This window comes from Lissotriton helveticus, chromosome 10 (assembly GCF_964261635.1).
Source record: "Lissotriton helveticus chromosome 10, aLisHel1.1, whole genome shotgun sequence".
Lineage (NCBI taxonomy): Eukaryota > Metazoa > Chordata > Amphibia > Caudata > Salamandridae > Lissotriton > Lissotriton helveticus.
In genome coordinates, this window is record NC_136071.1 from 1130174629 (window position 1) to 1130201824 (window position 27196).

Here is a 27196-nt window from a genome sequence, read left to right on the forward strand (position 1 = left end):
GCCTTCTTATGGGAGATTTTTAATTAGTTTTTTAGTCAACTGTACTTTTGTATATATTTGCAATTTTAATATTGGTTGCCTTGTCTGCAAGTTTATTGGCCTGCCTTGCCTGCAGTGATTATCCAATGACGAAAGCAATAGACCTGATTGGTTCATTGGGAACCGTTATTTCATATGCCATACGCCTGTCCTATCTCCTATGAAAAGTTCTGACACAGGCAGTAGACCTGATTTATTTATTCTGAAACACACCTGTTAAAGCCAAAAGGTGTTTAAAGATGAATTGTTACCTCACCCTGTTAAAGCCTTTAGATGCATTTTGTTACATGCAATTTCACAGATTCGTTTTTAGACAAGAATATTTCTGATTATTACCCCTTTGAAAAACCTTAGGGGTACAAGATTTGCACTGTAACACGTCTTCCTAAAATCTCTTCGTAAGGTCTGAATGGCTTAGTGGTCTGCAGGCATATTGTAATAAAAAATATATACATCATATATATATATATATATATATATATATATATATACACACACATACATATATACACATATACACACACACACACACACGAAGACAGCAAGGAGGATAACGAAATTTATGACAAGTAGCACCGCATTTGTGGTACAGTGCTTGATCGGTCCATGCTTCCTACAGTATGTGGGGAGCACAATCAATCTGGTAAAGATGAGGATATTAGAGCATCAGATGGCCATAGCCAGCAACGACACCAACTATCCAGTTGCCCGGCACTTTGCGAACCATCATAAGAGCAATAGGGCGCTCCTGCAATATTTCTGCCTAGATCCTGCTCCAATAGACCTCCAGTGCAAATTTCCAGGGGGACTGAACAGTGAAGAGGAACTCGCTGTTCACTTAGGGTCCTAAAAGATCTATCGGTATCTTGCATTGGTAGCACAGATTATGCATACACTTTATTGTGGTTGTGTAAATGGGTGAACGCAGGAGGGAGTCAGAGCCGAATGGATACAGGAGTACAAGCATGAGTAACAGAATGCATGTATAGCGACTTATTCTGTGCCTAAACCCATCAATAAATAGGGAAGCACTTTCATTTATAAGCCAGGCCTATTGACTTTGCCAATGTTTGTTATCAACCTTCAAGTGGTGGCTACTCAATTTTCCTGGTTGGACATCTGATCCCTCAGCGGTGCACAAGCTAGAGAGGTGTTCGCACAAACCTTCTGTTGCCGCACATGATGAAGAAAAATTAGCGAGAACATTTATACCAAGTAATGCTGGTACTGTCCTTACAATATACTACTTCTCCTGAGATGGACTGGCCTGGAGCCATTATAGGTGAGGGTTGTACAAAGTTTGATTTTGCCAACTTTGTTACGTATTTTAAATGTTTGCCAACTTGACAACCATTAAACTTGGGAAAGCCACCCCAAATATGGGTTTTCAAGAAAAACACACAGCACTTTTTGTGGTAAGTGTTACCAGCAGGTGAAGCTATACTACAGGTGATAAACATAGGCTTCAGAAGGCTGTCAAGTTTTCAAAACTGTGGCAGCGTAATTTGGTATTCACACACCTCAAAACAGACCCCAGTCAGCGATGGGAAACCCTAGGCAGCCAACAGCATTATAAAACTTGGCAGAGAGTGTGCTATACAAGTGGCACCACCAATATAACATGACTTATTACAGCCTAGCAGCCTTGATGAGATGTACTGTTAGCATCTTTATGCACACACACAACCATACAAATTCAACAGCTATCTCTAGTAACTATAACCTGTGCCCTAAGGTAACTAGAACTTGAGCTCCCTGCCATGCAGAGTTTTCGGATCAATAATTTTACAGCAAATGCTGCCCCCCACGCCCCATGCAACTAACCTCACGCTGTGTCGGGCCTTCGAGGTTGGGGTTCCCGGGGCCGAAAACAGCTTGGGAAGGGAGTGCAGAGTGTCCCCCTCCCCTTCATTATTTTGGCTGGGGAGTGGGAGTCTCCAGGCGACGAATGTGGCCTAGGTGTGGGGCTGCGTCCCCCTCCCAATATTATAAAATGCTGGGTCCCTGGGAATGAGGTCTCCGGGGCCGAAATCGTTGCATGTTCCCCCTCCCCAATGAAAAATTCAAAAATTCCCCCCACGACCTGGCCGACCCGCTGAGGAGCTAGTAAGTGCAGGAAAACCAACTTTTTTTTCTCCGCGGATCTGCCCTGCCTCCGCAACTTCCCAGGAAAAAAACAAATGTTTTTGGCCCCCCAACACCAGGCCAAGGGGGACGGGGTATTCCTACCCCGCCCCCTTCTTTTTTTTATGGTTTTTTGGGGCTCGGGCTGAGGCCAGAGTCTCAAGATGCCAGTCACTGCTTTTTGGTTTAAGGGGTGGCAGGCAATCTGATCTCACCACGAGATCTGTCGGATCCGCAGAGGAGCTGTGCACCTCAATACCTATAAAAGATTTTCTTTAATAACACCAAAGCTACTGAACAGATTTACACCAAATTACAAAAAGAGCTCTTTCTAGACCAAGAGCTACCTTTCTGCTAAATATTGTGTAATTCCGTTTAGCGGTTACGGCTGTAGTCGTGTCTAAAATCCCTATGGGAAATTGCATGGGGAAAACCGGTTTGGACCCCCCCTTTCTCAGCCCCCAACTTGACAGATCACCTTGAAACTTTACAGACAGCAGCTGAAGTGCTTGGCATACAAGTTTTCTAAATTTAGTGAAGATTGGTCACACAGAACCAAATTGATTAGCAAAACAAAAAACACTTTGTCTTTGGAAACTATGTTCTTACTACCTTACTATAACTACCTACTGGAAACCGCCAGTATGTAATATATATATATATATATATATACACACACACACACACACACACACACACACACACACACACACACATATATATATACACATACACACATACTCCGTTGTACATTACAAGTAATCGAGGAGTTCTTTGCCATGTAAACTTACGAGACCAAAGGTTGAGTTCCTTTATAAGATCAGAAAACGCTGAGGTGACTTTCAATATCCTTTTAACATACAATACAGCGTATTGTACAGACCCTCCAGGATTTCGCAATTTGCCGCAAAATCTGCACTCTTGTAAAAATGCTGCGTATTTTTACAAAAGTGCCTGCGAAATCGTCCCTTTTGTACAAATGCAGCAATTAATGTGCACATTTAGCAAAGTCCCATATCTAAAGTGAAAATGAATTAGATACTAAGAGTTACCGTCACCTGCAACACCCATTTACCTTGTCCTGAAGAAGGTAATGTTGCTCAGATTTTAAGACAAAGCGCTGAGTTCATAATCTGCATGTGGACGCAGAGGTGTTTCTCACTCATCTGGTGATTCAGCAAAAATCTATATCCGTCCCTGCAACGGAGTTACTCATACAAAAGGGGGGTGGGGGGGGGGGGAAATCAGCGAGACATGAACTATTTCCATGAATATTTTTAACACAGAAGGCGTTACCAAGATTACACTAAACTGAACCGAGAGGCTTCCAATGCCAAAAAGTCCATCAAAATGATCATTCCAATACCTCTACGGCAATAAGGTGCACAGTAGTGGAATACAACTCATATCATATTTGCTGCCTGCGTAATAAGAGTTTTAAAAAAGTTTTGCTTTATGGCATATTACATTGTGTCTTGAACTATGGCAAATATGAAACAAATGAATTATGTATTATTGGTGTTGTTTATACAAGGAGGAGGATACTAACCAGTTGCTACCCCAAGCATCTTTTGGGTTTCATGTGCTGCAGACACAGTCTGCCACTATACTTGATAGGTAAGCGAGAAAATACTAAACAGAGTTTTCTTCACTTTCGTCTAATGAAATTTGTTTTGCAAACGTGTCAAGTAAATCTTGAGAAACTAGTTTGTTTCTGTTTTTTACATATAGCACAACATATGAGGTAAATTTTTGCCCCATCACATGCACCAGTTTAAAAAACCTGCTGTAAAGTTAGCTAAACATAAAAATTAAAGGATAGTTAAAAATTGGAATGCTGGCTTTGCTGGTTTGATTACAATGTATTATACATCCAAGCCTCATAATTGTTCTCACTGGTTCTGGCGTTTACCACCTTACAGAACTGTTTTTAATCTGCAAATAAATAGATTTTATTTTAGAGTCAAAACTGTTGTGATTGAGCCTTTTTCAACTTGTATGAAGAGTAAGAGCCTCAGTCACAAAGTGCATGGCAGGCACACCCAAAAAGCATTGGCAAATGCAATATTTCTCACTTTTGGCATCTATTGACTTTACTAATGGTTTTAGTTATTCGCCACAACATCCCCTGAACCTGTGACATGGGACTAAAGACCTAAAAATAAAAGCTTTTGACATGGCTGTTCGTCATTTTGTAGGCCTGAATACCACTCATGAAGGTATACAAAATGACGTAGCAGAAAAGAGCTTACTTCTATTAAAGGCTCCTTTAACGCCTCATTAGGGGTAGTAAGCCTTATATAAATACAATTACAAAATATGTTATTTATAGTTTATTGAATTGCATTCTACATTTAAAAAGTACTCTTTAAAATATATTTGCGAGTATGCCAGGCATTGTTAGGGAAAGGCTACGAATATCATTTTCCTTCAAGTATATTTATTTCTTGCTAACAATATACGTAAAAGCTCAAATAGAAAGCCCTTTTTAATACACCTTTCAAATTCAGAAGTTGCTTTAATATATGAAAGTATGGATTGTCTCAAGATATATTTTAAATGCAAGCACATTGGACATGGAAGGTGAGGGGGTAACATGGCCAACTAGAACATGGGCGTCAATTCACTAAAATGCTTGGGGTAGTTGAAGGGACATCACAGGAAATTACATCAGATCAGGGCCTATGTCAAAGTGGAATACTCTGCTAAAACAGTTTCCATTGTTTTAAAGCTGAAAATGAAGGATTATGATCAAAATGAAGTGTCGCAAAAATGCTGCTAAATTTCCATATTTGTGCCGCAAAATTTCCATATTTGTGCCACTAAATTTGCTAATCCATGTCGCAATATACTGGGGGGTCTGATAATATTCTTTGCATACAGGTTGCTGCCATCGTCTCCCCCCTAAAAATTCTAAACGCATCTTGTTCTTTCAGATGAAAGAATATAGTTGAAAACATAAATATATAATGAATGAGAAACTAAACACATAAGTAGCCTTCTGTTGCATAAACAGATTAATGCAAGTCATTTAGAAAAATATATCGTTGATTATTTGTCGATTATCGTGAAATTTGTTTAATGAACTATTGCAGAGCTAAAAAGAAGCATGCTGAAATAAATGGCTCCTTTCTGCTCAATGCTAATTTTAGTTTTAATCAAAACTGTGTTGTGGTTTGGTTTTCACCGTTTAAATAGCAGTTGTAGTTTTGCTCCTTGGACCTCCCATTCACACTGTCGGGTGGCTGGGGTGGTGACGTCAATCAATTCGGTGCCGTCACTCACAACTCATAGCTGCCAAGGTTTCAGATTGCCATGAGTGACATTTTTTTAATTTCAGTCAAATTATGAGTGACATTTCAACGACTATGGGGTCGATTCCGATCCCGTAAAAAGCGATCCGAATCGTCGTACGGAGCATTTTTTTCCGTACGAATCGTACCCGTAATCGTCCCCGTACGAACGACGTAGTACGATCTACACCCGATGCAGCTATCCGTACGAATCGTACCAGGGACCGTACAAATGAAATTCCCGTACGAATCGCCCTCGGAAGCCGCTGTACACGATACGGTTCGCGGCTGCTTTTTACGACCCGGCAAGTACGATCCATGTTGTGTACGCTCCGTATGACCCTTTTTCTACGGGAGCTGGAAACTGTCGTACAGTCAGAGTTCGCCCCGAAACAGGTACGGAACGGCCCACCCCGGGTACGGCGCGTACACCCCATGATCGCAGGGGTACGGCGCGTACCCCTGCGATCATGGGGTGTACGCGCCGTACGGTGTGTAGGCGATCGTACGCTTTTCCGTACGAATCGCCCTTACTTGGCGTGGACCGTACGAATCGCGTCCGGGTTGCCCGGTCGGGATCGTAATCATCCGGCGTCCGTACGAGTCGTACGGAAACGGCTCCGGATGCGAGTCGTACGGACGGTGATTTTAACGGATCGGAATCGACCCCTATGAGTGACACTTTCTCGCTAGCAAAATCATGCAATGAAGACGAGGGAAAGATATAAATATCAGACATTTCAGCCATTTGTGCAACAAGAAACTCCAAGAACTTCTTGAAACTGCTGCAGAGCACCAGAAATGGAAGGATACTAACCCTAGTGCTCCTTACTGTAATCTGACTGTACTGTAATTCAACAACACAGGTCTGTGTGTGTGTGACGTCAGTGAACTCGATTGCACCAACTCCTTATGTATGGGGAAGAAAACTCGGGTTAGCCGATATATTTTTTATGTGTACTTGGAACAAACAGGGCAGGGACGTTGGAGATATGGCTCGGGTGCTTCCATACTTTGGAACACGCTGCCAGTGTGAACAGGAGGAATGTCACCATTTTAATACAGTTCAGAAAAACATTAAAACACATATGATTACTATCACGTTGTAACGTGCGCCTTGGCGACCGGAGGCAATTTAGTCTGCGCCAGTGCATAATAAATACATGTTAAAATAGTCTTGCAAAAACATATACAGGCGCGCAACACTAACGCTGCTGCCTTTAAAAACAAACATTGGTAATGCCAAGAACTCGAACTTTTATGTCGTCTATGAACATTTTCAGACAAAAGGAATAAATGCGGAGGTAAATAGTTCGTCTGTTGACATTCAAAACAGAAGCACAGCGAGTGTTGCAACAATTGTGCCTTTTGTAATTGAAAACGTAGGGTCCACTACACCTTGGGCAAAGGGCGCGCATTGCTAAGAGCATGGGCGTGTATAAGACTAGGCCGCCATTCCAGTGAAGGGACTTATTCATTGAATGGTCTATGCCCCCTGGCCTTGGCTGATGGTCAGTTTCCTGCAGATGGCTTAAAAACGGGCTGGGAGACCTTTCATCCTGAAGGTGGGTGATTCCTGGTCAACACAAAACAGTTATGCTAACATCTGGGCCCATATTACATAAAGTTCCCCGGCGGCACTGCAGGTGTGTGCATCTGCTCAGGGGGCGTGGCTTAGCCAGTGAGATTCAGGGGGTGCGATCTCAAATTTCAAAACTAAAGCAGCAGTGGGCTGCAGGGTAAATGTGTGAGGTGACCAAGGTTGGGGATGAACTGTACCCATGAGGAGCGGGGTCATTACTGATTTGCATTAGATTTTAAAGTTCGGTGGACAGGCAATCCATTGTAACGCGACGGAGTACCCTGTCTGCCAAACTCGAGGTCCGCCTACCCGATTTCGAGTCAGACGAACCACAAGTTTTACGCCGGAGTAAAATTTACTCAGTTGGTAGAAAACTTCCTGTGACAGCCCGATGGAGAAGGGGTCAGCGGAGGTAAGCTATTTGACTGCCCACCCTCTATAGAGTGGATGGCTTTTAAATGTTTAAAAAATATATATATGTTGTATTGCCGGTCACCGCCAAGCAAGGGCATCGTAAATCCCTGCTTTAGCATCTATAGTAGGAGTGGGGTTCTTTCTGGGCCTCTGCAACTCGCAGACATAAGCTAAAGGGCAAGCAGGAGAAAGGAAGAAGGAAATATGGGTAAAGAGAAAAGGGAAAGAAGGAATGAATATTCAATGGAAGGGAGGAAGGATGGATGCAGGTGTAGGTGGATGGGTAAAAAGGATTAGTGGGTGAAAGAATGAATGGATGGGTGGATGGAAAGGTAAAAGGATGGCAGATTAATGGGGTGGATGAGTGAGTGAATGGGTATGGCAATGGACAGATGAAATGATAGTGTAAAGAGATGGGTGTATAGATGGATGGACAAGTGAAAGAATGGGAGAGTAAAAGGATGGATGGATAGGTGGATGAACAGGTGAAAGGATGGCAGAGTAAAGAGAGAGATGGATGCGTGTGAGAAAGTGCCATCTTTCTTGCATGGTATGCCCCCACTTTTTGCTGAATTGCCGATGTACTTTGACTGAGTGTGCCCTGGGCTCCTGCCAATCAGGTGCCAAGGGCCTGTGTTCCTTCCCTAAAACTGTTTTGAAGCTAAAACCCAATTGGCATCTCTGGCTACATGTCAGCCCCTGGTAAATGGTAGCCTAGGTACTCAGGGCATTGTGACCAGAGAAGACCCCTAAGGGCTGCAGCACTTATTGTGCCACCCTTAGGGGCCCTGAACCCTGACACACACACTGCCTTTGCAGGCGGAGTGTCCTGGTGCAGAACTAAACAAAGAGTCGACATGGCACACATCCCTGTGTGCCATGCCCACAAACCCACTGCCCTGGCATACATCAGTCACCCCTCTAGCTGGGTGCCCTATGCCAGTGGTGTGGGCACAGGTGCATGAGCCCTGTGCCCCTACAGTACCCAGGGCCATTCCTGGGCACTGTAAGTGCAGTGATGCCATTAGGACTGTATGGTGCTGGGAGGTAGTCATTACGAACTTCACAGCACCCTAATGGCTACACTGAAGACTGACAAGTTTGATATCAAACTTCTCAGCACATTAAACCCACACTGATGCCAGTGTGGGATTTAATGTAAAATGCACTACAGAGGGCATCTTAGAGATGCCCCCTGAAACCTAACCTACAATCAACGTCTTGTCTGAGAGGCTGCCTAGGCTGCCACACAGCAGACATGTTGCTGGACTCCTGGGTGGAGAGCCCCCACTCTCCTGGGCCTACAACAATGCACATCCTGGGCGAGGGCTCCTCCCAGGATGGGCAGGGGGAAGCTTCAAAGGCATACCGCCTTTGTGAGCTTCTCCAGGCCACTTGCTGTACTCAGCAACTGGCCCCACCGGTTCTGACCCCCACTCTGGCGGGAAGACTGGGGGTAAACCCTATGTGAGGAAAGGGGGTGTGCCAGCCTGTGTCAACTCCACCCCTCAGGTGGGAGAGGTGAGGTGAAGCACTACTCCGGGCTCCGGACATCTTGAGGATGGGGAGTCCTGCCCAATCAGAGATAGGCTCCTGTCCCCCTCCCTCAGGAGAGGAGCAGGATAGTGGGTGTACTCACCCCAGGACAGGGACCTATTGGTCCCTGCCCTTCCTCTACCTGTAGCGCCCCTAAATTTAGTATTTAGGGGCACCTTGAACCTTCCTTCCTCAGATCCAGATTTCGAAACAAGAAAGAAAACCAAGAAGAAGTCGTCCTGCCGTGCAGCTGCTAACAAGAGGACAACACCAACTGATTTGGCCCCAGCCCTAAAGGCCTGTTGATCCTTGAACCTGCTCCTGCTAAATCCCGGCGTCTCCTGCAGACAGCAACCTCGAGAACCCTGGAGGACATGCCTGCCTTGACCCTCTGAAAGACTGGGACTCCCATGAGCAGTGGTTCTGCTCAAACAGCAATACCCGTGGTGCCAGCCAGGAACCGCGAATCCAGCCCCCTCTGCACCCGCCGAGCCGGGCCTGTGCCCAAGTGGATAAAGACCCTGGGGACGTCCCCCCAGCGATTCTGACCTTGAATCCAGTGCCCCAGGACCCTCCTCGACAACCCAGACGATGCCTGCAGACTCAGAACCAGGGACCCCCCAACCGCGACCAGCAGAGGGTAAGATTTCCCGACGTCGAAAGACACCCCTGCACCCGGCGCCCCCAGCCCCCAGTGCCCAACTCCGGGGTGCCTACCTATCCTCCAAGATCACAACATACCCCTCGAAGTGTTGGTCGCTCCTGAAGAATCTACGTCCCCGAGCCTGCAGTCTTTGTTCACTTTCCAAGATCTCCATTAAATAACATTGAGCTACCCGGCGGCTCAAAAGCACCCTGCACCCAGCCACCCGAGTGCAACCTTGGTCCTAACCTACTTCCCCATTTGCCCTGAGCAAGTGACCAGGAGCCCAGCTCCCACCGCCGCGTGGCCGGCTAGCCAGCATCCACCAACCGACGGCCCCCTGCCTCTTATTGGATAACATTGGGCCTAACTACCTCTGCACCCGGCTGCCCCTATGCCGCTGATGGTGTACCAACTGTACCTACTTGACCCTGGGAGACCCCAGAGTCCATGCCCAGAACCTTAACTCTGGCAGTCGAGTACTTACCTGAAAGCCGATAACTCCCTTTTCTTCCATAGGCTAACATTGACTGGTTTCACTTGGAAATTCATCTGTGTGGAGTTTTAGAACTTTAAAATATTCACCTAAAATCAGCCGAACAACGAATTCCGATTTACTCACCTCTTATCAGGAGAGAACCCATCTCATCTTTTAGCCCAGCACTGACCTGGACAAGTGATTTTAACCGTACTTACCAGTAACTTGAATTTGATTCCATAGGGATCCATTGTCTGGTTTTCATCAGAAAAATTTCCAAGTGTCGATTTTTAGAAACTACAAATATTCCCTAAAAATCGCTTGTATGACAAACGCATTCTTTCAACTGTTTACAGGAGATGCACCAGGGCTGGATCCAGGATCCAACCCTGAGTAAGAAAAAGTACTCATAACCCTACTTACCTGCTAAGTGAATTTCCTCCCATAGGATAACACTGGTGATTCTATGTGAAAAGGTTTCAAAGTGTCAACTTTTAAAATACCATAATATTCCTTAAAATTCACCACTGTAACCAAAAAGCTTTTACTTAACTGTTTACAGGACATGTCCCAGGACTAAATCTAGGATCCAGTCCTGAGGTTAGAAAAGTAATCTAAAAGGGACTAATTGCATTTAACTAGAAATTCCCATTGAGCTCAATGTTGCATTGTGTTTGAAATTGTGTTGCCTATGGCAACAACTGTAACTATTTTTATCAAAATGTCTATTGCCTATTTGAAAAAGTATTTAATTAAAGTAACTCATTCTGAGAAAGTATCTTTTGATACCTTGTTGGTTTTAAAATAAAACTACTATATCTTTTGATACAAAACAATTAGCCTAGAGTTCAGTTCTTGAGTGTGTGAGACCATTTGCTGACTGAGTGTGTACAACAAATGCTTTACACAGTCCTCTGATACTGCCTTACTGCTCGACCAAGCTACCACTTTAGAGAGTAAGGTCATATCTGACTTTAACCTCTGGAGACTGTGGACTCTGTGCATACTGTACCTTACTTGGTTCAGTAAATACAGAGCCACTTTCTTACAGTGAGTGAGTAAATTGATAGGTGGATGTGCAGGTTAAATAATGGAATAAAGGAAAGGATGGATAGGTGGATAGACAGGTGAAAGAATGGCAGAGTAGCGGGATGGATAATTTGGTGAAAAGATGGCAGGATGGATAAAGGGGACCCCAATATCTCAACAATAGAATCTCCTTCCATGTACTCAAGAGGAACCTCGGATCAGCCGAACTCGCTGAACCCCCGCGCATCTGCAGAACAGGAACAGATGGGAGAACCTTCTCTTAGATCATGGCCAAGACCTGGCTCTTCAACTAACCAGAGATGCTCCCCCACCCCACAGCACCTGGAGACCTTCACGGGTGAGTAGCGTGCTTAAAATTCCCTGATTGATTGATAGATGAATGGATGGTATAGTGGATGGCAGAGTGAATGGATGCCAAAGTGGATGGAGGACGACAAGTGTTTAACAATGCAAGCGCTGTGTGGCCACCTCCGGGAGAAGAAACTAGTGGGAGGTGGCTCCTCCGGAATGTATTCTACTGCCCGGCGGGCACAATTGAGACATCTATGTATATAAAAACGAATGATTGTCGGTCTGTCTGTTTGTCCTTTATGCATTACTATACCATTCATCCGATCGCCATGAAATTTTGGGAAGTTGTTGAGTACACTCCCGTGAAGGTTTCTGGCATAAAATTAAATATCGCCCCCCCCCCCAGGGCCCTCATAATCTTTCGAATACTGATGTACGCACCAGACGGAAAAACAAATCGTGTATCCACAAGCACTCGAATAAATAAATAGAATTTAAAACACCATTCATCCGATCGCCATGAAACTTTGGGAAGTTGTTGAGTACACTCACGCGAAGGTTTCTGGCATAAATGTTGTTTAAATATCGGCCATCCAGGGCCCTCATAATCTTTAGAATATTGCGCGGAATTACAAAAATCATCAGTGGCTCAGTGCACGTGCAATATTAGCAGCTACGAACAACGATGTAAATGCCATCAATTTCAGCATTCAAAATGGAATACCAGGCGAAGCGACAACGTATAAGTCCATCCATACTGTGATGAATCAAGACGAAGTTGTCAATTACCCAACGGAATTCTTGAATTCACTGGATTTGCCCGGTATGCCACCGCACATTTTGACATTAAAAATTGGTGTGCCTATCATTCTTCTCAGAAACATCAATCTACCACGACTTTGCAACGGTACAAGACTTTCAGTGAAAAAGATGATTAACAATGTCATCGAAGCTACAATTTTGAATGGGAAATTCAAGGGGGAAGATGTACTGTTGCCACGTATTCCAATGATCCCAACAGATATGCCATTTGAATTCAAACGTTTACAGTTTCCGGTCAACTCGCTTTTGCAATGACCATCAACAAAGCACAAGGACAATCGCTGCAAGTGTGTGGACTTCATTTGGAGAATCCGTGCTTCTCACATGGACAACTGTATGTGGCCAGCTCACGCGTCGGAAAACCGGATTTATTTGTGTACGCACCAGACGGAAAAACAAATATAGTGTATCCACAAGCACTCGAATAAGTAAAAAGAATTAAAACAACACTTTGAAATGTTTTCCATATTAAAATGAATAAGCTTCAATAAAAATTACAATGTAAATTGAATGTTATCATAACAAGTTTCCTTGAACTTCCTTTCTTCTGAGATCGCAGCAACGCGCGACGGGTAAGCTAGTTTGTAATAAAAACATATTCCTACCACGCGGTCTGAAACAGGCAGCGCGATCCCGCTCCTACCCCCTGGCTAAATATGCCAGTTACTTGAAGATTATGTGGCACGTTGCTGCACTTGCTCGCTTGAGTGTTAGATGGCACTCAAGGATGTTTTTATTTTTGCTTGCTGTTTCACATACCACAATCTTGACCCAAAGGTATTGAAGTGCTTTACATGAGCACCAGTTACATTACACATTCATTTTTGTAGGTACGGGGAGAGTCCCCAGTTTCAGATTTGGCAGCTCTGGCCACTATGCCACATGCATCAGCTCTCTTTCTATTTGGGAGCTGTTTCCCAGTAGAACTATACCTAATGTTTTGAAAACATAACATATGCTGGAAAGAAAACACAACATTTTTGAACTGCAGCACGATTTCTATAGCGCACTTATCAACTGAGGGGTATCAAGGCTCTGGAGTAGATGAGTAGGCCGATCAGGCTTCTAGTTGAATAGCCAGGTCTTCAGTTAACTCCAGAACTCTAGTAAGGATGGGGAAGTCTTAATGTGGCGTGGAAGGTTGCTCCAAGATTTGGCAGGAATGTAGAAGGAGCATCCTCCTGATTTGCTCCTGCGGAAACAGAGTATTGGGGTGAGGTGGAGTTTAGTTAAGCAAAGTCACCTGGTGGGTTGGTAGAAGTTGATGCGGTGGTTGAGGTCGGCAGATTCAGCATTGTGTAGGGATGTGTATGCGTGGGTGAGCCGTTTCATTTGGCATCGCTTCTGGATTGGTAGCTAGTGTAGCTCTCTGAGGTGGGGCGTGATGTGTGTGCTGCAGGGGATGTTGAGGAAAGTCTGGCGGTGGCATTCTGGGTGATCAAGTCTTTGTAAGAGTTGATTAGTAATGCTTGCATAGAGAGCGTTGCCATAGTCTAGTCAGTTGGTGATCAGGGCCTAGGTGACTGCATCTGGTGTCAGTGGGGAGCCACTGGAATATTTTACAGAGCATACGTAGAATGAAGAAGCAGGAAGAGGTATGGTGTTCAATTGCTTGGCCATCGTGAGTGTCGTCCAAGATTATGCTGAGGACTTTGGCATGATCATTGGGGGTGGATGTGAGCCCCTGGTCTGTTGGCCACCAGGAGGAATCCCATGGAGAGGTCATGTCCCCGAAGATCAGAACTTCTGTTTTATCTGTGTCGAGTTTTAGGCAGTTCTGTTTCATCCAGTTTGCTACCTTTGACATGCATGTGGTGAGGTCGGTCCTGCTGGTGTGGTTGTGGTCAGTAAGGGAGAGGATAAGCTGGGTGTCGTCGGTGTAGGAGACGATGTTGATTCTGTGGGACCTAATGACATTGGTGAGTGGTGCTGTGTAGATGTTGAAGAGGGTAGGGCTCAGCAATGATCCTTGAGGGACTCTACAGATGAGGTTTTTGGGTTCAGAAGTGTAGGGTGGGAGCCTGACTTGCTGGATCCTGTTGGAGAGAAAAGAGGCCAGCCGTCTCAGGAAGAGTCCATGTACTCTGGAGTTGTGGGGTCTTGTGAAGTGGGTGCTAATATCACAGTCAATACAATATATTGCTGCTATATTGTTTTTTTTCTGAAATAATGTCCATTGGGGAATGTTACCGTGATGAGGAATTCACAATGCGACACTGGCGGCAGATATTCAGCAAAGACCACACATTGTTTCGACAAAATGTAACAATTGTGTCAGAAAAGTGCCACACTACTCTAAGCTCCTCCTCTCCAGCTACGCCATTATTCTCCATTCCAAGTCACTCTTCTCTATGCCACTCTACTCCACTCTCCTAAATGCCTCAGTGGTACTAGTGCTGCTGAGGATGAGGCTGTAAGAGTGGAAGCTGTCTGAACGCCAGTGGTGTAGCAAGGGGGGGTACGCACTGGGCGGCATGAGTTTTGAGGGAGGCAGCCTCCTCCCCCTGCTCTTACCTGCGCAGTAGTAGGGGCGGCAAACGCAGGAATTGCCAACACCCCCCCCCCCCCACCCTTACATGCAGCCGGGGTGGCAAACTCAAGGACCGCAACTGGCGGCCAAAGGTCTAGCTACACCACTGCTGAACACCACTGACAGCCAAAGTGCCGCTGTAGCCCTGTGCCGGGCTGCTGCTGAATTTTTCCGGGGCGGCTCATTTACATTATGTTAGTGTGCTTAGGTGCTGGCAAGCTCAGGATCACGCTGTGAGTGACAGAACCGGATCCAATCAGGCATGGTACTGTAAATCACAGGTGTGACGTTGTGCACCCACTGGAAGTCCAGGCGGTCAGCTCCGAGTCGGCAAGAAGAAAGCTGTGGGAGGTAAGCGTTAAAAACGTTTTTAATCCTGCTGAGAGGCTTTTGTGTGAGAACGGAAATGACTGCGAGAGCATTGGGACATTCTCTGAAGGTATTTAAAAGACAAGCATTGCAATGCAATAGGTCTCTTATTTACGGGAGTTCGAGCTATCAATATTGCAAATGGCAATGCCTTTTATTTTTGTTTTTAAAACATAAATAAAAGGCATTGTCATTTACAATGCCAATAGTTTAAACTTGTGTACATGTGAGACCTATTGCATAGCAAATGCTTGTTTAAATTGTAATTATTGGCGGGATTCCAACAGCATCCAAACAACAAAGGCTTACAATAACTAAGGCAAAACAAGCACTGAAAGTCTAAAGGTTGGCAGGCAATGGGTGACACTGGCTTTGTCAATGCTAATTAAATAAGAGGCTCCTGCTGCTTACAACAGATTTTCACATTTCCGAGGGGTAACTCCTTAATCCAAAGAGATGATGCATGCAAAACTAACTGGTTTATTAGTATGTTTAAGAGAAGGACAAGGATAAGACAAGGGAAAGGCAGCAGGTGAAAAAAAGGAGAGGTGAGCAGAAATATGTGCATTTTCACTGGTAATTTCAGTAGATCATAATTTCTTTGTTTGAGTTGCTTTTATGAATCACAACAGGTCTGAGGAAAGTTAGGGTGGAGACTAAGTGAGACTAGCTCACCTGGACATGAGAACCAGAGGACTCAAGCATAGAAAGAAACACAGGGTTTGATCCTGAAGGATTATTCCACAGCTCGTGTCTGGAGTCTTCCAGAGTGAATGAGCGCGTAAATGTATACTACACATCACAGACACGCATGAATGATGGAGTACTGACGAGGACTGGGCGTCCCCTTCGTGCTAGCAGCGAAGAGATTTATTCTCATTAAAGTACTAGCAACAAGTCAATAAGGAAGCTGTCCGGCTTCTCCCAGAGGGTCCCTGCCCTCTCAAACTGTCCACATCTGGCAGCCATGTCAGTAATGGACAGTCAGTGAAATCCGGCTAAAATGGATCTGGGAAGTCCAAGATCAGGGCCCAGGAACGCAATACAATTTATTTCCATTGCTTTCATCAACACAGGTGCAAGGCAGGATTTTATAGGCCAGGACAAAATAATTACTCTGCTTTTCGAGCAGGTAGGTGGAAATTCACGAAACGACAGAAGCGAAGACTGGGAATCAGCACAAAGAAGACAAGCGCTCGCCATTCCCGCTGTTTATTTTTGTATCGGGCTTTCACTTTAAAGTGAAAGCGTGATGCAAAAATAAACAAGCGCGCCCTGACTCCTTTTTGCAGACACTATCGGGCCCACACAGGGAGAAAAACTTGCAGCCACAATTCAAGAGCAATAAACAGACAACAAAGCTCCAATGACTAGGGACGCGCAGTCAGAGGCTGAGAAAATCCAGACAAAATAATTACTCGGCTCTTCAAGCAGAGAGGAGGAAAGTCACGAAACGACAGGAGCGGAGACTGGGAACCCCCACAAAAAAGACAAACGCTCGCCATTCCCGCTGTTTATTTTTGCATCACGCTTTCACTTTTATGTGAAAGCGCGATGCAAAAATAAACACGCGGCGCCCTGTCTCCTTTTGGGACAGCCCATACGGACTGGATCTCGCGGCTTGTTTAAATAAAACGCCTCTTGAAATAAGAAATTGCTTCACGACAGCCGTGAAGCAGGCGATCCAGTCCAGATGGGCCGGACCAAAAGGCCAAAGGAAGGCAACCCAAAAAGTTCATTTCCAATGGCAGCTCACCGTTTATCATAAACGGTGATGCAAGCCAATGGAAATGAGAGACGGGGCTTCAAGCCTTGTTCTCAAAGTCCTTATTCACAATAAATATCGCCAAGCGAGCAGCACATGCGAGGCAACGCTAGGCGAGACCTAAAAAAGTGAGGGATGCTTGGTGTACGCATGTCTGCTAATTCTTGTGCCTGCGGGTATGCATGTGCTCATGCACAAGATAATGTATAAACGGTGTGCCTAATACAAACAAATAAGAACTGAAGGTGCAAATATCACAAAATGCAGAAACTAAAGCATAACATTGTTTGGCCTTTATTTCATTTTTTGTAAGGAGTTAACCAGTTTAGGTTAATACATTTATCGTGTGTTTTGTTATGGGCTGAAACTGCTGTAACTCATTCTTTTTGCTATTCTGAAGTCTCACTTAATGCATGGAGGTATCTGACCATTAACTCAATAGTGCTGCTGCTGGGAGGGCGTGGCTGCACTGAGGGTTAAGAGGCTCCCTCTCTTCTGGGTTGGGGCCCTCTTCCCAGCAGGTGTTCACACCCCTCTTTAGCATATCTAAAGTTAAACCATTCTCCATGTCACCATGTAAAGAAGGATTGGCCCCTGGAAGGCATCCTTTCACACTTTATTCACAGTGTGTATCTACATCCTCATGGAACAGTTTGGTCCACCCCTGCAGGGGTCTTTCAAATTCAACAGAGAACCAGAGATGCATTTTTATTCAATTTTAATAAACCAACTCATTATAATGCCAGTTATTGTGTAAGTTCATAACAATAACTGAAACAATCAGTGCATCTGGGTAACTCAACTGGATAGGAAATGTGCACAAACAGTAATTATAATAACTCTCCGTTTGGAATTAACCATAAAAGAACAAAGGCTTTTCAAACAAACCAGAGTTGTAAACGCAATCGAAGTGGCGCTTCTCAGCATTTAATGGGGTGTAAAACCAATTCCCTGTACATAATGTTGGTGTATTAAAACCATCAATCTCAATACACCATGTTGGCCCAGTCCATCTAAATACACAGAGTTAGGCCAAGGTCACACAGAGTTGTGGCAGTATCACAAGGCACAGGCCAAGTATTACAAAGCAGAGCCCTACTGAGACCGCACTCGTTCATAGTATATCAGTGGCCCAACTTCACCAACCATCACACCAACGCCCAACATCCTCTGGTCCTGGGGTCACATATGCTGGCTACAACACTGTGCAGGCCCCACATTCCCCACAGTGGTGACCAATGTGCACAGCTCTTAATCTATCAAAGTGATTTGAGGATCCTTTGGCCCGGTCTGGTGTGGTCCGCCCCCATACACACAGCGGACTGCATGAATATGCCCAGTGCGTATAAGAGATGTCACATATATTTGATGTAACGTGTAATTGCTATCATTGTTGTAACATTGTTGATCCTTATGTAAAGCGCTCTTATACCAACGGGTCTAGCCAGCACTATATAAAACTTTTAAAATAAAATAAAAAGAGATACTGAGGATGGCGCCCTTCAGATGAGGACCACATGAAAACTGTGGGGCAGGTGGGGGCGGTGTACAGGTATTATCTAGCGAAAATTTAACATTTGACAATGCAGTGATGTGTTTGTGCGCGTTGAAGATGTTCTGTAGGAACTGCCCCTGCAACCCCCTCCATGGTAGTAACGGTAGGTGGAAGGACCATGACACCTGACAACAGAGCCCATTGTATAGATGGCAGGAGAGGGAAGACTTGGGGATACTTTTAGACACGATAAGTTTCAATAACTGTATTTTCCAGTTAGCTTTCATCAGAAGGAAGAGAAAATTATGAGAACGTTAATTAATATGAAGCCAACAACCTTCCAACTACAGCTTGAGTTTTTGCCATTAGGAGAGGAGTGCAGCTTTCTGTAAGCTAAACCTTATCTTTTCATAGGCTGTGCCCAGTGCTTGAAATGGAAAAATAGAAGTGCAGGTACTCTGTAACAGAGTACATGCTTGTTTCTGAGAAGTGCTGGTACTCTCCTTCTCAAAATAAAAAAAGTGCTGGTACTTAGTACTGGACAGTAGTGGCCCATTTAAAGCACTGGCTGTGCCTCTATGGGAAACAAATCACTGGGCAGAGATCTGATAGAACTGAGCCGAGATCAGACAGGACCGGACCAGAGATCATCCAGTACTGGCCTATATCACTGCAATGGCTCACAATTAGGCCAGGAGTCGCCTAAGATCACACAGTGCTGCGCCAAGAACACCCATTACTGGCCAAGGATTACACACTGAGTCAAGGTCACACAGTACTGAACCAATATCAGACACTACTTTGCCAAACTCAACTAGTTGATGGCCCAAGGTCAGGTGATGCTAAATCAACACCACACAGAGCTTAGCCAAGATCACACACTGGAGAGCAAAAGAACAGTCAAAATCATGCATGACTGAGTCAAGGTCTCAAAGCACTGAGTCAATCCAGTATAGTATGGCTCATTCTTGCCTCTCACTGACCCAATGTTACTCAAAACCAGCGCAAGATCATACATCCCTTGCTGATCGCAAAACAGCGGCACAGAATCCGACACTGCTGGTCCATGATCAAACAGCGAGAGCCCAAGATCAAACAGTGCTTGGTCATGACAGTACTAATATCACACTGAGCAGATTATAAACAGTTCTAAACCTCGTAAATATGTACCGGAAATCCTGTGGCATATAAAGCTTAGTCGAAACATAACATGTCCCTTTAAACGCAATGGGCGCCTTACACATTTGAGAGGGACATAGAATACAGGTTATTAATTGTCTATATATTACATGCCCACAGAAAGTGCAGAGGGAATTTGCACAAAAAGGAAGTTTGAGACTATGTAAGATGAATACTTGAAAGATGGCAGCAGTGTCTTTATATAATCATGTCCCCCCCCCAAAAAAAAGTCGGGCGGCACACTAAGCTAAGCATAGAAGATGATTTTCAGCTTACGTGGTTTTAAGCCACACCCATAATTACATCAGTCACCTCCTTTGAGAGTCCCCACGGGTTTTTCATCCCAAGTAAAGCCTTCACTGCACGTAACTTATAATTGCATCAGCATTCATAAAGTCAACTAATACAGTTTTTTCCAGATGTATTCTGTACAGTCAGTTTTCGAAACGCATTGCCATTGTAGATGTGATTTCACGAGTAAGGCTAACGAGTTAGAGCTATCAAAAGATGTCACGTGACCTCGTGTCATTTGAGAGAAGAATACAGAATCCCTCTTGCAGTCTGGTACTAGTAGTTTTGCTTTATAGGCATTATAAAACCGCTCCCTGCTACTGTTATTAACATTTCTGTACGTTTACAGCCTCCCAGCGCGCTTGACAGGCAATAAAAAAAAATACACCGTGTTCAAATAACGCGTTGTATATCAACATAGCGCTATAAAGTTGCCTCCGGGCTTTATATCGGCGCTTCGGAAAACGATGCTACAGTCTGGCATCTCATGTCCAAAACGTCTCCAGGCAGTAAATTAGTTAAAACACAAAGAGGGTCAACCTCCTGACCGTGGGGGTGGCACTTACCATCTGCACCACTTTGAGCATCGCCTGCACTGTCCGGAGGTAGCCCCTGTCCAGGGGCGTAGGAGACACTAAATTTCTGGGGGGGACAGGGACAACCGTTTGGTCTTTCCAGTATCCCACTACAAATCGACCATTGCCTGGAACCGGGCACTCCGTTAAAAGAATACAATCGCATTGTTTTGTAGTGAAACATTGATAAAGGCAGGCATGTAATCACAGTTTGCAAGTATGCTCGATTCACAAAGTAATTAGACCAAATGTGAAAAAACATGTTTTTGAATCTTACATTTTCATGCACAAAGCAAACAAAGATGGGACTAAAAAGGAAGAATAAACTGAATGCTCTTTGCGACATGTGCATGATTGTGAGAGACTGTACAATTTACTTGTGAGGAAGCACCTCTTTAACAACTGTCAAAATCAGCAACTGCACCAGTACATGGTGGACTCGGATCTGACATCTCCCCAAGTATTGAGAAAGAAGGCAGACAAGTGGGTCTGTACCCTAGTGCAACAAAGGTCTCATGGTGGTGCTGACCAGAAGAAGCACGGTTATTCTAAGGCCCAAGAGAAAGGTGGGGGGAAATCTAAAGAGTCTTCTGAAGGTCCTCAAAAATCTTTCTCTGGGGTAGGTCCCATTCCTTTTACTACTCTAACAAGAACCTTGGTGCTATTTGTGTAAGGAAAAATGTAAAAGGACAATGGATGCTGATTGCTTTAAGTCTAGCACCAATACTGTTACTCTACTCCTAAACCTCCTTGTGCCACTAGCAATAGCAATGGTTGTAATAGGGCCCCCAAGAGTTTAGCTGGGTTAACCTTGTGTACTAAAGTGGGTTCTGGCCTAGACAGGACATCCACTCAGGCTGTTTTAGTTTGTGATGGTGGCCCTGAGCTTGCAATCCTTATTGTAAGTCCCACTAACTTGGGCAAATACAGACAACAGCCTCTCATCAATGGTCAGGAATCTGTGGCATACAGGGGCCTTTTGTCACTATGGTGACAAAATCTTGTGTGTACTGAGCAGATTCTACTTGGACAGATTTACCAAGTGACCAAGCCTAACAATACCAGGACAGATTATTCCATGGCAGATGTCAATCTCACCTGGGGAGGGGTAACTGGCCCAAAGAGAGTTGTGTCATCCCCCAACCTACCGTTGGACTGTCTACTGGGCAATCATTTGGAAACTTCAGACTGGTCTGAAGTGGAGTTCAGGACTCATGTAGAAATTATGGGAATTTCAGCCAGTGTCTTTGCTGTCTCTATGGCTGAGGCCAATACGCTAGCCCTGGATCCTAAAGAAATGGACCAACCAGCTCCCAAGAGAAGGAGCACGAAGGATAAAGATGTATCCTCCTCTCAGGCTTACAATGAGAATCAGCCTCCTCAGGGAGATGATGTCAGTACTTGTGAAGGAGCTGTACTAGAGGAGCTTGGGCCTGACAAGTCAGAGCAACTGGGGTCAGGGGTCCTTCAAGGGAAGACTTCAGTCTGGAGCAGAAGGCCTGCTCCTCTCTTGAACAACTTAGACATCAAGCTGCTGCTGAGGAAGCAGGACATTTCAGTAGGTCCCACAGGACTTATCAGGAAGAAGGGCTCCTGTTTTCTGAAAGTAGAGACCCCAAGCCTGGTGCTAAAAGGATGTTGGTCATACCTATAAAGTTCAGGGGGTTCTTATTGACCCTGGCACACAACATTCCCCCTGTAGAACATCTTGGGCAAAGCAAGACATGGTACAAGCTTGCCCCTTACTTTCATTGCCCCACATGTCTGAGGACACCAGGGAGTTTTGTCAGTCCTGTGTCACCTGCCAAGCCAATGGTAAGTCAGGTGGCACTGCAAAGGCCCCCTTAATCCTCCTGCCAGTGGTTAGGGTTCCCTTTAAGAGGGTAGAGATATGTGTTGCAGGTCCCTTAAACCCTCCAACAGCATTTGGACATAGTTGTATCTAGTGGTGGTAGACCATGTCGCTAGATATCCAGAGTCTATTCCCCTTAGGACCACTACAACTCCTGTAGTGGCCAGGACTCTCCTGGGAATTTTTTTCAGAGTTGGGTTCCCTAAGGAGGTATTGTCAGACAGAAGTACTAACTTCATGTCTAGCTACATCACTGCTATGCTGAAAGATTGCGGTGTAAACTATAAGTTTGCCACATCCTACCATCCACAGGGCAACGGGGTTGTTGAAAGGTTCAACAATACCCTCAAAGATATGATCATGGGATTCCTAGAAAAGCTGATGGGAAAATGGGATGTCTTACTACGGTGCCTTCTCTTTCCCTACAGAGAGGTTCCTCAGAAGGGGTGGGCTACATCCCATTTGAACTTCTGTTTGGACATACAGATAGGGGTCCATTATGTATGGTCAAAGAAGGATGGGAGCAATCTCTCAAGCCTCCTAAACAGGACATAGTAGACTATGTTCTAGGCCTGCGTTCTCACATGGCTGAGCATATGAAGGCGGCCAGCAAAAACCTTGAGGCCAGCCAGGAGCTTCAGAAAGCTTGACATGACCAAAATGCTGTACTTACTGTTCACTGGCCAGGACAGAAATTGTGGGTGTTGGGGCCTGTGGCCCCAGCAGCTCTCTAAGACAAGTGGAGTGGCCGAAAGTTGACCTAGGTACTCCAAGAAGTCCAAACAGGGTTCTTTGTGTGATTCGCTCAAAACCTTTTGTATACAGGGCTGATATGAGCTTGCTCATGGCCACTGATGAGGGACAGGAGGAAGAGAGTGATCGTCTCCCTAATCTCCTCTCTCAGGACCCTGACGATGGCTCAGTTGAAGGAGTAGCCTTGGCAGACAGAATCACTGATCAACAGCAAGCTAATTGTAGACAGGTTCTCAGTTTTCTGGTCTCTTTTCTCTGACACCCAGTCAAACCACCTGGTGTACCCATGAAGTGGACACAGGTGACAGCATACATGTGAAGAGTAAAATGTACAGACAGCCTGACCATGTCAGAGACTGCATCAGGACAGAGGTCCAAAAGATGCCAGAGTTGGGAGCCATTGAGGCTTCAGGCAGCCCTTTGGCTAGACTTGTAGTCCTTGTACCCGAATCTCACAGCTAGGATGGTAAGAAATAAATAATTTTTTGTGATGACTATAGAGGCCTCAATGCAGTCACTAGGGCTAATGCCCATCCAATTCCAAGGGCAAATGAACTGATTGATACTTTGGCCCCTGCCAAATATCTCAGTACATTTGACCTGACAAAATCAGACTCAATTTGGATGTCAAACCTAAAACAGCATTTTCAACCCCCAGCGGACATTATCAATTTATTGTGATGACTTTTGGTTTAAAAAATGCACCTACCACATTTCAGAGGCTGGTGAACAATATATTAACAGGTCTGGAAGCTTATAGTGCAGCATTTAGCTGTCAGAAGGCATTTGATAACCCGAAGCAAGCATTGTGCTCTGCTCCAATTCTGCGAAGTCTAGACTAATCCAAACCATTCATTGTCCATATTGATGCCTCTGAGATAGGAATAGGTGCAGTATTGTCACTGTTTAATGCAGAAGGCCAGGGTCAACCAGTAGCTTTTATAAGCAGAAAGATTACCCGAGGGAGAAGCGTTGATCAGCTTCTGAGAGAGAGGCCTTTGCTGTGGTCTGGACCTTGAAGAAGTTGAGGCCATACCTGTTTGGCACTCACTTCATTGTTCAGACAGACCATAAGCCCCTCTTATGGCTTAAACAGATGTAGGGTGAAAAACTCAAACTTTTGAGGTGTTCCATTTCCCTACAGGGGATGGACTTTTCAGTGGAACATAGACTTGGGAGTAACCATGCCAACAAAGATGGACTTTCCAGATATTTCAACCAAGACAAAGAAGCCTCAAATGGGCAAGGCTAGCCTCATCTTTACATTTGGGGCGGGGTGTAGGAAAGTAGGATCTGCTTTCTTGGTTACCCCCACTTTTTTCCTGGGGTCATTGTGTTTTGACTGTAGTCTGCTGGGATCCTACTAATCAGTACACCAGCAACTGTGCTCTATGCCCTAAATTGGCTCTGGTAAGTACTTTGGTACATCCACAATTGGCTACTGGTGCAACATTATATGTTGCTAGTATATGCCAAAAAGGTATGCAGCATGTATTTTGCCACTCGTGGGAGTCCACTTAAACTGGACTACAGGCCTGCCATTAAAGCCTGTGTGAGATGGTGCTTGCACCTCTCACAACAGCTTTAAGTTCCTTATATCTGAGGTCACTGCACTTAAAAACTATGTCAATCCTATGGTAGGCAGGATGCTTGGTTACAAATGTGAGGGTGCCCCTGCATGAGCAGGACACCCCTACAGGCCCCGGAGTTGATTCTCCAGGCTTTGTAAGAGCGATAAGTCATTTAAAGGTATAAAGTGGAAATCAGTTATTATGAGATGTCTAACTAAATAATGGCTGCACTGGACCTGGTCATGTTATGTATCAAACGTGTTGGAATCATACCCCAACACTGACTCTGGTGCTAGAAGATTGATCGCAAGTACTGGGGGCTCCTGAGATGACCCCCCCTGTACTCCAAGTAACAGCCTTTTAGGGTCTGCCAGCAACCTAGTGCTGCCGACCACAGACCCGATTCTGCCCTACTGCTGCTGAGCTCAACTTGAGCAAGGGAAGGTAGAACAATAGGTTTCCTGTCACAGGGAGGTGTGACCACCACCCAGACAGGACTTATTATATTGGACTGGGGTAGGGGTGCTTGCGAGTGATACCAGACTACTTTGAAGGGCCAAATTGGTGCCTGCCTTGCATACTTCTGTTTGAGATAGTTCAGGAACCCCTGGTTTCCACTCTGGCACAAAAATGGACAAAGAAAAGGGGAGTATCCTCCCCTCTCTCCAGCCCCTCCTCTGGGAGGGACCCCAAAGTTGTACCAACCCTTTCCCTAGGGTACTTAAGGGCTCCCCCATGGGTAGGTCCTCAGATTCTTCGTGGAACAAGACTCACCTTTGAAACCAAGCCACTCTTCTACCGTTTGGGCACTTGGACTTCGTCGGACTTTGACTGGACCCGAGACTGCATCAAGGAAGGCTACTGCTGTTCCTGGTCTCGCTGTTCTTCAAGTCTTCTGCGTCATCTGTGTCTGTGAATCACTAAAGTTCTCCAGAAGGCCTGTGGGCATCAAGGACATTCGAAGTAATCTCTCTTGCCATGAAGGAGTAACTCCCCTGCATCAGCAGGCACCGCAACAAAGCTGACCGTACTACTGCTCCTGTCATCCAACGGACTTCACGTGGCCCAGCAACTCAGGTTCTGGTTCTGCAGCCCCTAGAGGTCTGAGCTGTCTTCTCTGCAATTTTGAGGACAGTATAGCTTATCGAAGCCGCTGGGACCAAACTCATGTGCACTGCAATGAATTGCTGTGGCCAAGGCTTGGTGGCTCTGCACTCCAGAGATATTTGGGCTACAAGACCCTTCAGAACCTCATCCCCCGAAGATCAGCATCCTCACTGCATCCTCTGCACTGTGGGCCTCCATCTTTTATGAGCTGCCTGAAGTCCTCTTGTGACTCCTGTGCCTTCAGCATGTGGGTCCTCTTGAGTGTCTTCTTTTGCTTCAGTGGGCTCCACTGCTTGCTCAGGTCCTGCTCTGACTCTCCTGCACTTGGTGAGTCGCTCGGATCTTACCGGTCCCAATGTTTGCATCTGTTTACTTTCCACACCATTTGCGGCTACCAAGGCTTGTTGGTCCTCCTGCTAGACACCGACCACCTGAACACCGACACCTGATATGGGACAGATTGTGCATGGCTCCTGGTCTGCCTCAGCATCTCCTGGTCCTCGCAGCTGCAGCAACACGGTCACTGTCTTCCCTCTTGAACTTCCCGGAACATTGGTGGGGAATGTGCTACGTTGCCTCCTGGTCACTTCTGAGTGGCATAGACTCTATCCCCTCTGCTTGCAGGTTCTTTTCTTCAAGAATCCATTCTTGGATTCCACCGGACACCTTCACATGCTTCTTCAGAGGCATCTTCTTTGAAGAATTCCTTTGTCGTCTATGGCAGGTTCCGACATCAATTCACCCCTATGCACCTGGCTTCCTTGGTGCAGGGAACCTGGTTCCTGGGGCATCCATGGGTGGGATTACTCTCCAACCTCCCGAACTTCCAAAGGGTTTCTTCGGGGTCCTCTGGGAAGGGTCCTTCTTCTGTAAAACTGCAACCGTAACTTCTCCATTGATTTCCATCGGGCATGCGACTGTGTTTCTACTCTGCACATAGCCCCTTGGGGTTCCTGGGTACTTACCTTGGGTAGTTCCTTGTGTTCCCATCTCCTATGAGTTTTTTGGTCCAAGTCCCATTCTCCTTGAAGTTTGCATTGCACTTTCTTTGCATATTGTTTGGTGTTCCCATGGACAGCAGTGTATATTTGTGCTACTTACCTATTTATTTTGAAGTATTCTTGTGTGTATTGTTGATATCTCTCGGTAGGAGATATACCAATGTGTTAGTGATTGTGTTGCATAATAAAAAGCCTTTTTTTTAATAACATTGTGTGGTTCTTTTTCATCTAATCTACACTGTTGATTAAATGTGGTAAAACATGCTGCTTTATACTCCTTCAAGATAAGCCTGAAGGCTTCTCTCCACAGCTACCACTTTGAGAGCTTCATATGGTTATCAAAGACCACTATAATCACCATACGGGTTGCCTGTATTAGTGCAAGGTGCATCACTCCTGAGAATGTGCATGTGCACCATATACTAAGCCAGCCTCC

At 45.3% G+C, this 27196-nt stretch overlaps 1 protein-coding gene across 2 annotated transcripts in view; it reads right to left on the reverse strand.

Moving 5' to 3' along the window:
• The window catches only part of CMTM7 (CKLF like MARVEL transmembrane domain containing 7), a 161211-nt gene that overhangs the window by 91317 nt on the left and 42698 nt on the right, over positions 1-27196 (reverse strand). The window contains exon 1 of one of the 2 annotated variants that reach the window (XM_078663933.1): positions 20468-20512. The exons of the other annotated variant lie outside the window; for it this stretch is intronic. Within the exon in view, the coding sequence (XP_078520059.1) occupies positions 20468-20488 (21 nt within the window). The 5' untranslated portion in view covers positions 20489-20512. Of the gene's footprint in view, positions 1-20467; positions 20513-27196 lie in introns of those variants that run through there. 2 annotated transcript variants of the gene reach the window in all.